Genomic DNA, 17,698 nt, shown 5'->3' on the forward strand with positions numbered 1-17,698 from the left:
ATGCATAGTCACTTTAACCATACCTACATGTACATATTACCTCAATTAGCCCGACTAACCGGTGCCTGTATATTGCCTTGCTACTGTTATAGTCTCGCTACTATACATAGCCTCGCTACTGTTATTTTCACTGTCTTTTTACTGTTGTTTTTATTCCTTTACTTATCTATTGTTCACCTAATACCTTTTTTTTTACTTCAACATTGCAAAAACCATCAAGTGCTGTGATGAAACTGGCTTTCATGAGGACCACCACAGGAAAGGAAGATCCAGAATTATCTCTGCTGCAGACGATAAGTTCATTAGAGTTACCAGCCTCAGAAATTGCAGCCCAAATAAATGCTTAACAGAAACATCTCAACATCAACCGTTCCCGAGAAGACTGCGTGAATCAGGCCTTAATGGTCGAATTGCTGCAAAGAAACCACTACTAAAGGACACCAATAATAATAAGAGACTTGCTTGAGCCAAGAAACACGAGCAATGGACATTAGACAGGTGGAAATTTGTCATTTGGTCAGGAGTCCAAATTGGAGATTTTTGGTTCCAACCGCCATGTCTTTGTGAGACGTGGTGTGGGTGAACGGATGATCTCATGGAGGAGGAGGTGTTGGGGTGCTTTGTTGGTGACACTGTCAATTATTTAGAATTCAAGACACACTTAACCAGCATGGCTACCACAGAATGCTGCAGTGATATGCCATCCCATCTGGTTTGGACTTGGTCCCACTATAATTTGTTTTTCAACAGGACAAATACTCAACACACCTCCAGGCTGTGTAAGGGCTATTTGACCAAGAAGGAGAATGATGGAGGCTGCATCAGATGGTCTGGCCTCCACAATCACCTGATCTCAACCACATTTAGATTGTTTGGGATGAGTTGGACTGCAGAGTGAAGGAAAAGCAGCCAACAAGTGCTCAGCATATGTGGGAACACCTTCAAGACTGTTGGAAAAGCATTCCAGGTGAAGATGGATGAGAGAATGCCAAGAGTGTGCAAAGCTGTCATCAAGGCAACTGGTGGCTATTTGAGTTTCAAGTATAACAACATTTGTTTAACACTTTTTTTGTAGTAACATGATTCCATATGTGTTATTTCATAGTTTTGATATCTTCACTATTATTCTACAATTCTACAAGGTGTTCTAAAACTTTTTGACAGGTAGTGTATATAACGTGTAATATTGGGATGCAAACTCAAAATGTAATAAATGTCAGCTTTATATCTGATGGTCTTCTTCTTTTTTTAAGCCCATAACCATGTGTGTGAGGTGTGTACATTTGTTTTAAAGTAGATTTGTTTAAGACTACCAAGAAACATTGTGTGACCCTGATTTAGCCCACAGTAGTAAAAGGTTATTAAGTATTTTTAGGCAAAGTGTGACCGTTCATAATCCAATAAAATGTATAGGCACAGTTTTCTGCATCTTTTTACATACATTAAAATTGAATTGATTTCTTAATGGTGTCCTTGAATTGAGTCATCGTCAACAAAGATTTCAAGTCACTTAGTCTAGCTGTGCCAGTGTAGTGGTTATCGTAATGCTTTGTGCATTAGAGATTTTCTGTGGATTATACTGTTTATAGATTAGAGCCTACGGTACATGTAGGTCTGTTTGTATCTGAAACTCCAGGGACTGCAGTTGAAAATTAGCCGTCTGGCTAAACTGGCATTTTTACTGAAATGTAAATAAGTATCTGTTCTTAACTGACTTGCCAAGTTAAATAAAGTTTAAAGATACACATACGCACACTACAAACACTATATCAAACAACTGTGCTCAGGCCAGTGTGCAACTGTGCTCAGACCAACACAACCAGTGTGTTGAACAGAACTGAGGACAGATTTCACCCAAAATTACAGGGGGAAAAAAAAATATATTTGTTTGATTTATCCATTACTTTAACAGCCACTCGTAAACCAAAGTTAAAATGCTAATTTGACCTTTAGTTTAATAGATTCATGAACATGGTTTCATTAAGTTTCTTTATGACATTAGGCCCACCGTCTTCTGTACAAGGGGTGAACTACCCGGGTTGTGTTCATTACGGCACAAAATTGGAAGCATTTTAAAACATTTTGCAACAGAAAATTTAAATGTGTGTTTCTTATTGGAAAAGTCCCTGGTAGTCCCTCCATTTTTCAGTCCATTTTCATTCATTTGGTGGCGAATGAACATGATGCAGTATGTTATTTTCTCTAAGAGCATGCATTAGTCCCTACAGTCCCCAGTGTTGAATTCAAATAGCCCCTCTCCTTTAAGACTTAATGTTAATGTTTTAAGGAATACACTAGCAATGAGAGCCCATCATTTTTACACAGTGATAAATTATAGGAATACCGATGCAAAATGTTTAGAATGAATAGTTGTAAAGTAAGGTTAATGGCTGAAATGACATGCTACTGATGTCATTTAATTTGAGCTCCTGCTATACCAGGAGATAATCCTGCATCAATAAAAAAAAAATTGAATTATTATGTGGATTATAATTAATTGCCATTTTTGTAGGATTTGATACATTTTTCATAAGGGAAGATCAAGTCTGACATTTCAAAGTGGAAATGACAAACTTCAGAAGCCTTTTTAGAACTCAAATACACTACAAGTTAAACATTTTATGCATTGCATCCTTGGTGATTAAATTCAAATCAAATGTTGTCACGTGCTTTGTAAACAACAGGTGCTTACTTACAGGCCCTTCCCAACAATGCAGAGAGAAAAATATATAAATAATAGAAAAATAATAACACAAGGAATAAAGATAACTTGGCTACATACACAGGGTACCAGTATCGAGTCAATGTGCAGGGGTAGAAGGTAATGAGATAGATTTTTATTTAACTAGGCAAGTCAGTTAAGAACAAATTCTTATTTCTTATTCATTTCTCCAAACCCGGGGCACCGACCTATGGGGCTCCCAATCACAGCTAGTTGTGATCAGCCTGGAATCGAACCAGGGTCTGTAGTGATGCCTATAACACTGAGATACAGTGCCTTAGACCACTGCACCACACTCGGGAGCCCTATACAGTATGTATATATGTACATATAGGGATAAAGTGACGAGGCTACAGGATATATAGTAAACAGTTACAGCAGCGTATGTGATGAGTCAAAGAGTTATGTACTGGGCCGTACGCACTACCCTCTGAAGTGCCTTGCTGTCGGATGCCAAGCAGTTGCCGTACCAAGCGGTGATGCAGTCAGTCAAGATGCTCTCAATGGTGCAGTTCTTTTTAGCCACCTGAGAGGGAAGAGGCATTATCATGCACTCTTCATGACTGTGTTGGTGTGTTTGGACCATACAAATTCCTTAGTGATGTGCACATCGAGGAACTTGAAGCTCTCAACCTGCTCCACTACAGCCCTGTCAATGTGGATGGGGGTGTGCTCTGCCCTCTGTTTCTTGTAGTCCACGATCAGCTCCATTTGGATTTATTATCAACCAATAAACCTGCCTTGATTATTAATACAGTAGACCAGGGTTTCCCAAACTCGGTCCTGGGGCCCCCCCTGGGTGCACGTTTTGGGGGGCCAGGACCCGAGTTTGGGAAACCATGCATTGGACGAGTGAATGGGCCTGATGCACATGCACTGCAGAAAGCAGCCAGCAGAGGGCACTCTAATCACACTAAATCAATTATCTTCTCAGAAGTGCAAATAACAGATTCATTTGTGTATTTCAAAAAAAAATGTATTCACCTTTATTTAACCAGGTAGGCTAGTTGAGAACAAGTACTCATTTGCAACTGTGACCTGGCCAAGATAAAGCATAGCAATTTGACACATACAACAACACAGAGTTACACATGGAATAAACAAAACATAGTCAATAATACAGTAGAACAAAAGAAAACAAAAAAGTCTATATACAGTGAGTGTAAATGAGGTAAGATAAGGGAGTTAAGGCAATAAATAGGCCATGGTGGTGAAGTAATTACAATATAGCAATTAAACACTGGAATAGATGTGCAGAAGATGAATGTGCAAGTAGAGATGCTGGGGTGCAAAGGAGCAAGATAATTAAATAAATACAGTATGGGGATGAGGTAGGTAGATAAATGGGCTGTTTACAGATGGGCTATGTACAGGTGCAGTGATCTGTGAACTGCTCTGACAGCTGGTGCTTAAAGCTAGTGAGGGAGATATGAGTTTCCAGCTTCAGAGATTTTTGCAGTTCGTTCCAGTCATTGGCAGCAGAGAACTGGAAGGAAAGACGACCATAGCAGGAATTGGCTTTGGGGGTGACCAGTGAGATATACCTGCTGGAGCACGTGCTACGAGTGGGTGCTGCTATGGTGACCAGTGAGCTGAGATAAGGCGAGGCTTTACCTAGCAGAGACTTGTAGATAACCTGTAGCCAGTGGGTTTGGCGACGAGTATGAAGCGAGGGCCAACCAACGAGAGGGTACAGGTCGCAATGGTGGGTAGTGTATGGAGCTTTGGTGACAAAACGGATGGCACTGTGATAGACTGCATCCAGTTTGTTGAGTAGAGTGTTCGAGGCTATTTTATAGATGACATCAAGTGAATGTCATGTGATTTGTGTGTGTGTGTGTGTGCGTGTGTGTGTGCGTGCGCGTAACAGGAGAGAACTTAATGACCTGAATGAACCCCCAGGTGCTGAGAGAGAGAGAGAGAGAGAAACTAACCAAATATCACCGTCTCCCTCTCAAATGTCAGACTCATAACTGGATTACTCCCTGGTTTCTACTGGGCAGAGAACACAGTGACTGAAACTAATGAAAGAAAGCAGGTATCTCTTTCTCACCCCTTCACCCATCCTTCTCTCCTCTTTTCTCTAGTCTTATATCTTCACTCTCCTTTATATCTTTCTTTCCCTCTCTCAAGATAGACTCCATTCATACAGGTGTATGCTGTCTTTCATGGGCCTATGAAACAGCCAGATGTCTGTAAAATTGCCTGGGAGTTTAGCCACTTAGGGTAACGCCTAATGATAAGAAAGAAGATTTATCTTCCTTTTTTTCCTGTCTCTCTTTCTCACTCCTTGGCTCTCTCCTCCAGAGTCTGTGTATGTGTGTGTGATACTCCAGCCCAGCCTCTTAGCACAGTGTGAGTCTTTTATTGGCCTATCTCCTGCTGTTCCTCTGTAATTATGGTAGACAGAGAGAATAACAACAGCAGGTGGAGAGATAGAGAGAGAGTACGAAAGCGAGAGAGGGATGCGTCTGTGTATGTGTGTGTGCCAATGTATTTCACACTTTCTTGGCCTTTCCTACAGTCAAATGACTAGTGGCCTCATGGGTGGAATGTTATTAATATTTTTCATAATTAATAAAAAATTCAGTGATATGACATGCTATTCTATAAAAAAATGTATCCGTAATTAATATTACCCGATTGAGCTAATCATGTAAATGTAATTAACTAGAGAGTTGGGGCACCACAAAATAATATTTGTAGAGCTGTTATCTTCCGAATAAACTCTTAAAGACCTAGTAATGTTTTATATCAATAGCAGTCCATATTAATCGTCACCTTAATTCAGTCTCATCTGAAATTTGTAAATTCTTGGTTATCTTCACGAACCCTGGCTAACAAGTTGAATCAGCAATACAAAATTGGGTTTAATTATTGATTTACTACCTAACTTATCACACAGAATTACACATACACATAATTAATCATAACTTGATTACAAATGACGTCATAAAGGAAAACGTCCCTAGCAGGCCAACGTCATGACAACAGCCAAAAGCATGGTGTTTCTATGTCAAATGATATGTTATATTTCAGTCTTCTGTGATGTGTACAAAGTGGAATATTGGGATGCAAACTTCAAATTGAATGCATTTCAACTCTATATCTGACATGGTACAGGTGTCTTCTTTTTGTTGATCCCATAACCATGTGTGTGTGTGTGTGTGTGCAGAGCCATCACAGTGAGTTGTTAGGGCTTACTAGAATGTCCAATAGTGCTCCTGTAACACCGGGTCACGTGGTTAGAACTCCCACAACTCTCTGATGGGTCCCACCTTACAGGGCAGCCAACCTGACCATTCATTTTAATACACCTAGGGGCTGACACACACACACACACACACACACACACACACACACACACACACACACACACACACACACAGCAACAGAAGCAGTAGCAGCAGCTGTGTCACTCTCCATCCTACAGAGACCTGTACCAGCAGAGGGTGATGGTATTGATGTGATCTGTACTCTCCCGCAGGGATGGAAAACACTGGAACACACGCACGCACACACACACCACGGGAGGCTGGTGAGGGGAGAACAGCTCATAATAATGATTGGAATGGAGTGGTGTCAAACACATTCATTCCATTCCAGCCATTACAATGAGCATGTCCTCCCAAATGAAGGTGCCACCAGCCAACTGTGACACACACACCAGTTCCACTAGCAATCAGAGCTGAGGTGAGCTGACCACACATTAGACAGAAAGACTACTGGCATAAAGCAATCAGTGGACTAGGCAGAGGAGAGGACTGGTCATTATGGTATCTCATCATCAAACCCATTTAGCACTGCACTATGTGGTGGCATTCGAGGAAAAGGGGATACCTAGTCAGTTGGACAAAGGAATGCATTCAACCGAACAACCGAAACGCATTTAACCCAAACCCTCTGAATCAGAGAGGTGCGGGGAGCAGAACGGCAGGTTTTTCTACCTTGCCAGCTCGGGGATTCGAACCAGAGACCTATACTGTCTATTATTTTTAGACGTTTGGTATACGCCTCATACCAGTTAGTGTGTAATACATTTTTATGGCCATTTTGTAAAGGTGCATACAGGACCATGTTGCTTTAAACTAACTAGTTCTCAGATTGATTAAATGCAGATGAAGGAGAGAAAAAAAGAAAGCAAAATGTATATTATTGCTGTAACAATACATGTGGCTGCGCAGTCTAGGAAAGTACAGAGATGTGTGTTCCTAGTGCGCAGTAGCACTGGATTAGTATCTTAGCAACCATAGACGCCACTGGTAGCTATTTTTTGTTTACCAAACTAAACTAGAAAGTTCGTTATTATTTTTTACATAGATAGCTAGCTATAGGATGGATGTGTTACTTGAATCGAAAACAAAACCAGTTTCGACTATATCTGTGTATAGTTACATTCCACCAAGACGAACTGAACCAAAAGAGAGAACCTATTACAACAGTGACTCCAAGGTATGGGTGGTTGCTACTTGCAAGCTAACGTTAGCGAACGGCTAGCTAACTTACTTAGCTAAGCTAGCTAGCTAGAAAACCTATATTTCCCTCTCTCCGTCTCTCTTTCTCTGTGTGTGTGTCCCTCTCACTCTTTCTCACTCTCCAACCCCTTTGTCTCTCTCCCCCTCTCTCTTTTCTCCCAGCTAGCACAATTGGTTCCTTAGAAGTTGTGGGGATGTACCTTTTTGGTTTCCAATTGGTTTTGGGAACAAAGCCATACGTTTCCTGACTGAGAACAGAAGTGTGAAAATTTAGCCTGTTCTGGGAACGTTCATTTTATGTTGCAGGGAGGTTCTGAGAACGTTTTATTATTGTTCTCTGTATGTTTTGCTGGGAGGTCTTCTTAATGTTCTGAGAACATACAGTTTAGGTTATTTTGAGGTTTTTGAATAACTTCCTTAAAACGTTAACTGAAATGTTCAATAAGACTGTTAGCTAATTTTCCCCCAACGTCGGACACACCCTAACTTTGTACACTCTCTAGCCGTTAGATAATTAAATCACCTCTACTCAACATTTTAGATTGACTGGAAAATAACGGTACATTTTGCGACTAAAGACACCCTTCCAGCTAGCTGACCACCGATGTTCATTGCAATTTATGTAAGTTAGGTTTTGAGAATTTTCAAAAAACTGATATACACTGCTCAAAAAAATAAAGGGAACACTAAAATAACACATCCTAGATCTGAATGAATGAAATATTCTTATTAAATACTTTTTTCTTTACATAGTTGAATGTGCTGACAACAAAATCACACAAAAATGATCAATGGAAATCAAATTTATCAACCCATGGAGGTCTGGATTTGGAGTCACACTCAAAATTAAAGTGGAAAACCACACTACAGGCTGATCCAACTTTGATGTAATGTCCTTAAAACAAGTCAAAATGAGGCTCAGTAGTGTGTGGGCCTCCACGTGCCTGTATGACCTCCCTACAACGCCTGGGCATGCTCCTGATGAGGTGGCGGATGGTCTCCTGAGGGATCTCCTCCCAGACCTGGACTAAAGCATCCGCCAACTCCTGGACAGTCTGTGGTGGATGGAGCGAGACATGATGTCCCAGATGTTCTCAATTGGATCCAGGTCTGGGGAACGGGCGGGCCAGTCCATAGCATCAATGCCTTCCTCTTGCAGGAACTGCTGACACACTCCAGCCACATGAGGTCTAGCATTGTCTTGCATTAGGAGGAACCCAGGGCCACCCGCACCAGCATATGGTCTCACAAGGGGTCTGAGGATCTCATCTCGGTACCTAATGGCAGTCAGGCTACCTCTGGCGAGCACATGGAGGGCTGTGCAGCCCCCCAAAGAAATGCCACCCCACACCATGACTGACCCACCGCCAAACCGGTCATGCTGGAGGATGTTGCAGGCAGCAGAACGTTCTCCATGGCATCTACAGACTCTGTCACATCTGTCACATGTGCTCAGTGTGAACCTGCTTTCATCTGTGAAGAGCACAGGGCGCCAGTGGCGAATTTGCCAATCTTGGTGTTCTCTGGTAAATGCCAAACGTCCTGCGCGTTGTTGGGCTGTAAGCACAACCCCCACCTGTGGATGTCTGGCCCTCATGCCACCCTCATGGAGTCTGTTTCTGACCGTTTGAGCCGACACATGCACATTTGTGGCTTGCTCTAGGTCATTTTGCAGGGCTCTGGCAGTGCTCCTCCTGCTCCTCCTTGCACAAAGGCGGAGGTAGCGGTCCTGCTGCTGGGTTGTTGCCCTCCTACGGCCTTCTCCACGTCTCCTGATGTACTGGCCTGTCTCCTGGTAGCGCCTCCATGCTCTGGACACTACGCTGACAGACACAGCAAACCTTCTTGCCACAGCTCGCATTGATGTGCCATCCTGGATGAGCTGCACTACCTGAGCCACTTGTGTGGGTTGTAGACTCCGTCTCATGCTACCACTAGAGTGAAAGCACCGCCAGCATTCAAAAGGGACCAAAACATCAGCCAGGAAGCATAGGAACTGAGAAGTGGTCTGTGGTCACCACCTGCAGAACCACTCCTTTATTGGGGGTGTCTTGCTAATTGCCTATAATTTCCAACTGTTGTCTATTCCATTTGCACAACAGCATGTGAAATGTATTGTCAATCAGTGTTTCTTCCTAAGTGGACAGTTTGATTTCACAGAAGTGTGATTGACTTGGAGTTACATTGTGTTGTTTAAGTGTTCCCTTTACTTTTTTGAGCAGTGTATATACTCATTTTGTGGGACACGCTGCATATTGTAAAATATGGCTGTGCTATAGACACATTTAATATACAACTTTTTACCTAAATTATTCATACTCATTTATGTTAGTATTAAACTGTTCTCTACTTTCTCAAAACATACGATTAATCTGTAAAATAAATAGCGAGACATTTGGTTACAACACTGAAGAAGATGTTGGTGAAGAACCATTTTTAAGAGTCTACAGGAGGGCGCACCAGGCTACGCAATGTAAAGTTGATTGGAAGTCTAGCCAACTAGTCAACTATCTAGTAAACACTTCGGATACGAGGTTGCTGTCTCTTTTTTGAACAAAATTAAACGGATATATCTTGCAATTGAACAAAATAGTAAGGTGGCCAATAACTGGGGACCGTATGCTTATAATACAGGATGTATTTCTTTTGCTAAACCGCTTATCAAAAAGCTGATAATAGTAGTATTTCCACTGAAGTGTCAAACATGCTAATTGCTAACCCATTAGCTAACATTTTTATGACACCAATAGTCACAAAACATTGATGGCTTGATCACAAGATAACACTGTTGAAGGTAATATATTTCTTAAACGCTGTTGAATATGCCGATAATAGGGGGTCCTACGCTAGGTTAGTTTGGGTTAACTGTTTTGAACTCCAAGCACAGATAGGACACATGGACATTCATTTGCTTAGGCATTAATCATGCAAACACATTTTTTTTAATACATTTTTTTATTGTGACTCGGTGTCAGTGAGCTTTCAAACCTACACAAGCTTCTGTTTTCTATCCATGGAATTTGTCGACTGCGCCACCAGCATGGAGCTAGCATGTTTTTTTTTACTCATACAAAGGGTGCATTCGTAAATAGTTTCCAGTGTGTCAGAGTGCGCTCTGAGACATTCTTAAGTGTTGTCAAATTGTCTGTTCGTAAATTCAGAGTGGTTTGCGCTTGGAACGTTCAGACCGCACACTGGACACTCTCTGGCCTAAGAGCGTTCTGACCTCACAGCGGCAGTCAAGCACCCAAGTTAACTGGCACAAATGGGAGAACACCTCACTCTGATGATTTTACTCGCCCAAGCAGAGCTAGTTAGGCTGTTTTCATGTTATCAAGGGTGTTAGTGACCATAACTGTGGTGCTGGCAACAATTTAATAAATACAAAATTCCAACATTTACTGATTCAATGAGTGCTGCGTGTTCGTAAAATTCATCAGTTATTCTGCGCTCTAGCACACTCAGATGAGTGCTCTGAAATTGGCGTAGATAGTCAGAGTAAATTACAAATGAAACCAAAGCATTTTAGTCTACTCAAACAGACCCCATTTCAAAGGAAACAAGAACTCAATCAGATCAGGTGTGGCCAATTAGTGGGTACGGCCAACACACCTGAACACACGAAACAAGATGGAGGGTAGAGCGAGTTTTGTTGAGGTTGAGAACATAATGTATACCAGTGGAGGCTGCTGAGGGGAGGACGGCTCATAATAATGGCTGGAACAGAGCAGATGGAATAGAATCAAACATACAGACATACAGACAATGGTATTTGATACCATTCCACTAATTCCGCTCCAGCCATTACTATGAGCCCATCCTCCCTAATTAAGGTGCCACCGACTTCCTGTGATGTATATGTTTTTAAATAGCATTCTTAGAACATTCTTAGAAAGTTCTTTGACGTAACTAATGTTTTTTTTGTGTTTTTTATTGAAAGTTCCCACAGAAGAACGTTGTTTCTAAGAATATGAATGAGAACATGAATTTATCTAGAAACATGAGGATGTCACGAGATTCCTCCTGGGAAGGAGAGGCGGACCAAAATGCAGCGTGGTTATAGTTAATGTTTTTTAATAGAAAAACTCAACATGAACCTAATACAAAACAATTAATGTGGCAAAACCGAAACAGCCCTATCTGGTGCAACAAACACAAAGACAGGAAACAATCACCCGCAAAACCCAACACCGAACAGGCTACCTAAATATGGTTCCCAATCAGAGACTATGACTAACACCTGCCTCTGATTGAGAACCATATCAGGCCAAACACAGAAACAGACAAACTAGACACACAACATAGAATGCCCACTCAGATCACACCCTGACCAAACAAAACATACAAAGCAAACTATGGTCAGGGTGTGACAGTACCCTGGGAGGGAGGGCGGCGGCTCCTTGCAGACTGGCGGCACCGGCGGCTCCTTGCAGACTGGCGGCACTGGCGGCTCCTTGCAGACTGGCGTCTCCTTGCAGACTGGCGGCACGGGCGGCTCCTTGCAGACTGGCGGCACTGGTGGCTCCTTGCAGACTGGCGGCACTGGCGGCTCCTTGCAGACTGGCGGCTCCTTGCAGACTGGCGGCACTGGCGGCTCCTTGCAGACCGGCGGCACTGGCGGCTCCTTGCAGACCGGCGGCATTGGCGGCTCCTTGCAGACCGGCGGCACTGGCGGCTCCTTGCAGACCGGCGGCACCGGCGGCTCCTTGCAGACTGGCGGCACCGGCGGCTCCTTGCAGACCGGCGGCACGGGCGGCTCCTTGCAGACTGGCGGCACTGGCGGCTCCTTGCAGACTGGCGGCACTGGCGGCTCCTTGCAGACTGGTGGCTCCTTGCAGACTGGCGGCACTGGCGGCTCCTTGCAGACTGGCGGCGCCTTGCAGACTGGCAGCTCTAATGGCGCTGGGCAGACTGGAGACTCCGGCAGCGCTGGAGAGGAGGGAGACTCCGGCCGCAAAACCTGAACCTATTGGGGAGGGTCTGGGTGGGCATCTGTCCGCGGTGGCGGCTCTGGTGCTGGACGTGGCCCCCACTTCACCATAGTCTTAGTCCGCCCCATTGTCCGCTTCCGTGGCCTCCTAACCACGGCAACCCTTCTAAATGAACCCACTGAACTGGGGGGCAGCTCGGGACAGTGGGGTAGCTCCGTACTGGCTGACGACTCTGGCAGATCCTGGCTGAATGGCGGCTCTGGCGGATCCTGGCGGACTGGCGACTCTGGCGGATCCTGGCTGACTGGCGGCACAGGCGGATCCTGGCGGCACTGGCGGATCCTGGCGGATCCTGGCTGACTGGCGGCACTGGCGGATCCTGGCTGACTGGCGGCACGGGCGGCTCCTTGCAGACTGGCGGCACGGGCGGCTCCTTGCAGACTGGTGGCACCGGCAGCTCCTTGCAGACTGGCGGCACCGGCGGCTCCTTGCAGACTGGCGGCACCGGCGGCTCCTTGCAAACTGGCGGCACCGGCGGCTCCTTGCAGACTGGCGGCACCGGCGGCTCTTTGCAGACTGGCGGCACTGGCGGCTCCTTGCAGACTGGCGGCTCCTTGCAGACTGGCAGCACTGGCGGATCCTTGCAGACTGGCGGCACTGGCGGCTCCTTGCAGACTGGCGGCATTGGCGGATCCTTGCAGACCGGCGGCACTGGCGGCTCCTTGCAGACTGACGGCACCGGCGGCTCCTTGCAGACTGGCGGCACTGGCGGCTCCTTGCAGACTGACGGCACCGGCGGCTCCTTGCAGACTGGCGGCACCGGCGGCTCCTTGCAGACTGGCGGCACTGGCGGCTCCTTGCAGACTGGCGGCTCCTTGCAGACTGGCAGCACTGGCGGATCCTTGCAGACTGGCGGCACTGGCGGCTCCTTGCAGACTGGCGGCATTGGCGGATCCTTGCAGACCGGCGGCACTGGCGGCTCCTTGCAGACTGGCGGCACCGGCGGCTCCTTGCAGACTGGCGGCACGGGCGGCTCCTTGCAGACTGGCGGCACTGGAGGCTCCTTGCAGACTGGCGGCACCGGCGGCTCCTTGCAGACTGATGGCACGGGCGGCTCCTTGCAGACTGGCGGCACTGGCGGCTCCTTGCAGACTGGCGGCACTGGCGGCTCCTGGCTGACTGGCGGCACTGGCAGCTCCTGGCTGACTGGCGGCACTGGCGGCTCCTTGCAGACTGGCGGCACTGGCGGCTCCTTGCAGACTGGCGGCTCCTTGCAGACTGGCAGCACTGGTGGATCCTTGCAGACTGGCGGCACTGGCGGCTCCTTGCAGACTGGCGGCATTGGCGGATCCTTGCAGACCGGCGGCACTGGCGGCTCCTTGCAGACTGGCGGCACCGGCGGCTCCTTGCAGACTGGCGGCTCCTTCCAGACTGGCAGCTTTAATGGTGCTGGGCAGACTGGAGACTCCGGCAGCGCTGGAGAGGAGGGAGACTCCGGCAGCGCTGGACAGGCGGGAGACTCCGGCAGCGCTGGACAGGCGGGAGACTCCGGCAGCGCTGGACAGACGGGAGCACCTGTAGGGATGAGATGGAGAGACAGCCTGGTGCGGGGAGCTGCCACCGGAGAGCTGGTGCTTGGAGGTGGTACCGGATAGACCGGACCGTGCAGGCGCACTGGAGCTCTTGAGCACCGAGCCTGCCCAACCTTACCTGGTTGAATGCTCCCGGTCGCCCTGCCAGTGCGGCGAGGTGGAATAGCCTGCACTGGGCTATGCAGGCGAACCGGGGACACCATGAGCAAGGCTGGTGCCATGTAAGCCGGCCCAAGGAGAAGCACTGGAGACCAGATGCGTAGAGCCGGCTTCATGGCACTTGGCTCGATGCCCACTCTAGCCCGGCCGATACGCGGAGCAGGTAAGTACCGCACCGGGCTATGCACCCGCACTGGGGACACTGTGCGCTTCACAGCATAACACGGTGCATGCCCGGTCTCTCTAGCCCCCCGGTAAGCACAGGAAGTTGGCGCACGTCTCCTACCTGGCTTCGCCACACTTCCTGTGTGCCCCCTCCCAAGACATTTTTGGGGCTGACTCTCGGGCTTCCATCCACGCCGCCGTGCTGCCTCCTCATACCAGCGCCTCTCCGCCTTTGCCGCCTCTAGCTCTTCTTTCGGGCGGCGATATTCTCCTGGCTGTGCCCAGGGTCCTTTACCGTCCAACTCATCCTCCCATGTCCAGTCCTCCTTGCGCTGCTCCTGCTGCCGCTGCCTGTCACCACGCCTCTTGGTCCTGTTTTGGTGGGTGATTCTGTTACGCGGTTCTTCCTGGGAAGGAAAGGCGGACCAAAATGCAGCGTGGTTATAGTTCATGTTTTTTAATAGAAAAACTCAACATTAACCTAATACAAAACAATAAATGTGGCAAAACCGAAACAGCCCTATCTGGTGCAACAAAGACAGGACACAATCACCCGCAAAACCCAACACCAAACAGGCTACCTAAATATGGTTCCCAATCAGAGACAATGACTAACACCTGCCTCTGATTGAGAACCATATCAGGCCAAACACAGAAACAGACAAACTAGACACACAACATAGAATGCCCACTCAGATCACACCGAGGAAACCTGTAGGAAACGTTATGCTGAAGTACTGACATTCACACAGACGAACGTTGTTTCTTAATGTTCCCGGAACAATTTGAGAACATTACTTTCAATAGAACCATGAGGAAACCTGTAGGAAACCTTATGCTGAAGTATTGAAATTGCCACGGAAGAATGTTGTTTCAAACGTTCTCTAAACTATTTGAGAACCTTCCCAAGGTCAAACCAGTTGTGGAACTTTCCTAGAACATTAGCAAAAATTAAATGAAATGTAATCATGTTTGAACTTTTAGGAACCATTCTGTTTAAGTAATGAAATATCAAGAAAATAACATTATTTTGTCAAGTTCCTTTAATGTGCTGAGAATGTTCCAAAGCCAAACAACTATCCTGCACCTTTCCCAGAACGTTGTGGGAAGGTTGTATGCAAAATAATTATAGGACAACCACGCTCTCACCAAGCTTTAAGAGACATATGGTTCTCAGAACGTTATGTTCTAGCTGGGCTCTCTCTCCCGTCACATTTCCCTCTCTCTTCCTGACTAGTCTTGAAAACCCGACCTGAGACGTCACTGTGTTGCCTAGGGTCAGGTTTTCAAGACGACTCCCTCACCCTCACTCTCTATCTATCACACCTTTTACTGTAAGAAACATAGCTAGATGGCTAGCTACGTATATCATCACTAACGTTATATCCCACTGTCTTCCACGTCACCTGCCTGCCTGCCCTGCCCTGCCCTGCCCTGCCCTGCCCTGCCCTGCCCTGCCCTGCCCTGCCCTGCCTGCCTGCCTGCCTGCCTGCCTGCCTGCCTGCCTTCCTTCCTTCCTTCCTTCCTCTCTAACACGCACGCACACACACACTAACCTATAATGATCCAATAATCCATAGGCACGGGAGGTATCCTTATACGACTGCATATACCGGCGGGCGGAGGGCTATGACAGCAAACTACACCGCGACGATAGAGAGCACTCCAACAGCAGGGGACTAGACTTGTACTCAGAGGTAACTAGCTAGCCACAGTGCCATATCTTAATTTGACCATCCTGTTTTTGCAGGAATTTTCCAGCACGGCAGGAAATGCAAATGTATTCAATGTCTAAAAAGGCTTCTAATTTACACTTCAACATTTCAGACTTGATTTTCCCAAACAAAAATGTATCAACCCCTACAAAAACAATCTACATTTATTGTAATCCACATAATCATTTACATTCTCTGTTGCTGCAGGATTATTTTCCTGCTGTGAGAAAGTGGGTCAATTTAAGATATGGCATCTGTACAGTAACACCTGTTGCTCCTGCGCTAATCTAAGTAGGTGGTGTTAGGATTTGGGGAGGGTAAAGTGGTATAGCAGCCTCCCTGTATGCCCTGATACGGTTATTATGACCACAACTATGATGTGTACTAAAACCATAGTGTGCTATAACTTGCCTATCTATACCAAGGGTTTTGAACCTTCGTGGCACTCACTCTGAAACCAGAGTTTAAGTCCCTAGATCTCTGCCTATGACAATTCCTATCAGCTATATTTGAATAGCCTGACAATTCCTATCAGCTATATTTGAATCTAACTGTATCGTTTCACGGTAAGGTCTACCTACACCTGTTGTATTTGGCGCAAGCGACAAACAAAGTTTGATTTGATATTTTTTGTGGTTTCATGAAACTAGTCATACATTTTCCCAGTTGACAGTCTGTTTGACCCACAGCAGGTGTGGCAGCATCTGCACTAGCCGACAAGCCATACGTGAACAGGTTGTTATGGGAGTAAATATAGCTAGCAGCTGGCTGTCACTGTATGCCACTGGTGGTTGTTAGCGAGGTGGAAGTGTCCCAACACTTTCTGTGCTGAAACTATGTCAGTCATTATGCTTGTCAGGTAGGAAGCAGCACCAGTGGTGGGTCTAGTTTCTGAGTCAGTGAAAGTGGAGAAGTTGACTAGCTAAGTGAGTGGACAAACACACACACTTGTGAAGTGAATGGGCTGCACTCACTGTAGAGAGGTTTAATTACAGTAAAGTTAAGTCTTACCTTTCTGAGAGTAATTCTGCGCTAAATGACAGCTCATGGTGTGAACTGGAGGACATCCATTTTAAACCCACAGATATGATCAAACTCAGCTACAGCATCAACCCACCTCCAATTACAGGTATAAAACACAGATATTATGTATGTAATTGTATGGGTGTAAAGCTGTGTAATGGTGTCTGGTAAGGTGTTAAACATCTAAATGATTAACCCGCTCTCCTCCTTTCCTGCTCTCTCTCATTTACCATCATCCTCTTTTCTCTCACATTCTCTTATCTTTATTACCCTTTCCTCCCTCTCAGCTCATTCCGTTTCTCTTCTCTTTCAGGAGTCTTCCAGACCTGCACCAGTCCTGTCCTCATCAGAGTATGGAAGACGCCTGCCTCCTGTCCTCTACAAACCTGGCAGGCAGTTTGCCCGCATCTCTCACATCCACACCGAGTTCTTCAGGAAAAACGGGATAACACGCAATTTTGAGGAGGGATACGGATCAGTGGTTCCTGTGTGAGGAAGTCCGTATTCCCAACACCAGAGATAGAGTGGGTGCAGTGAGGGAGGGAGAGTGATGGTTTTATCAATGTGAATATGTATGGGCACAACAACACACCCAACTGATACAGTCAGTGTAGCAAAGATATTTAAAGATATAGATCATTATAGAAATAGAGATATATTTAAAGAGAGATTATATATTTTAAGATAGATAAAATAAAAAAGTTTTAAAAAGTAATTATGTATATATATATATATATATATATATATATATATATATATATATATATATATATATATATATATTATAAAATCAGATTACATATTTTAAAATACTAAGATTGTAACTATACATTATGGCCCACATGTTTGTGACATACATAATAAAGTACAATATTTGATCAAAATACCTGTTTATCAAACTACTTTGTGAAATGCA

The 17,698-nt window shown here is 45.7% G+C and overlaps 1 protein-coding gene across 1 annotated transcript; it reads left to right on the forward strand.

The window, feature by feature from the left end:
- The first annotated feature begins 6,972 nt into the window (after positions 1 to 6,972).
- Positions 6,973 to 17,666, forward strand: cfap90 (cilia and flagella associated protein 90). Its single transcript, XM_021560125.3, has 3 exons — positions 6,973 to 7,174; positions 15,625 to 15,741; positions 17,096 to 17,666. Exons 1-3 carry the CDS (start codon positions 7,058 to 7,060, stop codon positions 17,273 to 17,275), a joined length of 414 nt encoding a protein of 137 aa, XP_021415800.1. The 5' UTR covers positions 6,973 to 7,057; the 3' UTR covers positions 17,276 to 17,666.
- The last annotated feature ends 32 nt before the right edge of the window (positions 17,667 to 17,698 follow it).

The sequence above is a fragment of the Oncorhynchus mykiss genome, chromosome 30, assembly GCF_057628025.1.
Source record: "Oncorhynchus mykiss isolate SJ-2025 chromosome 30, ASM5762802v1, whole genome shotgun sequence".
Taxonomy (NCBI): Eukaryota; Metazoa; Chordata; class Actinopteri; order Salmoniformes; family Salmonidae; genus Oncorhynchus; species Oncorhynchus mykiss.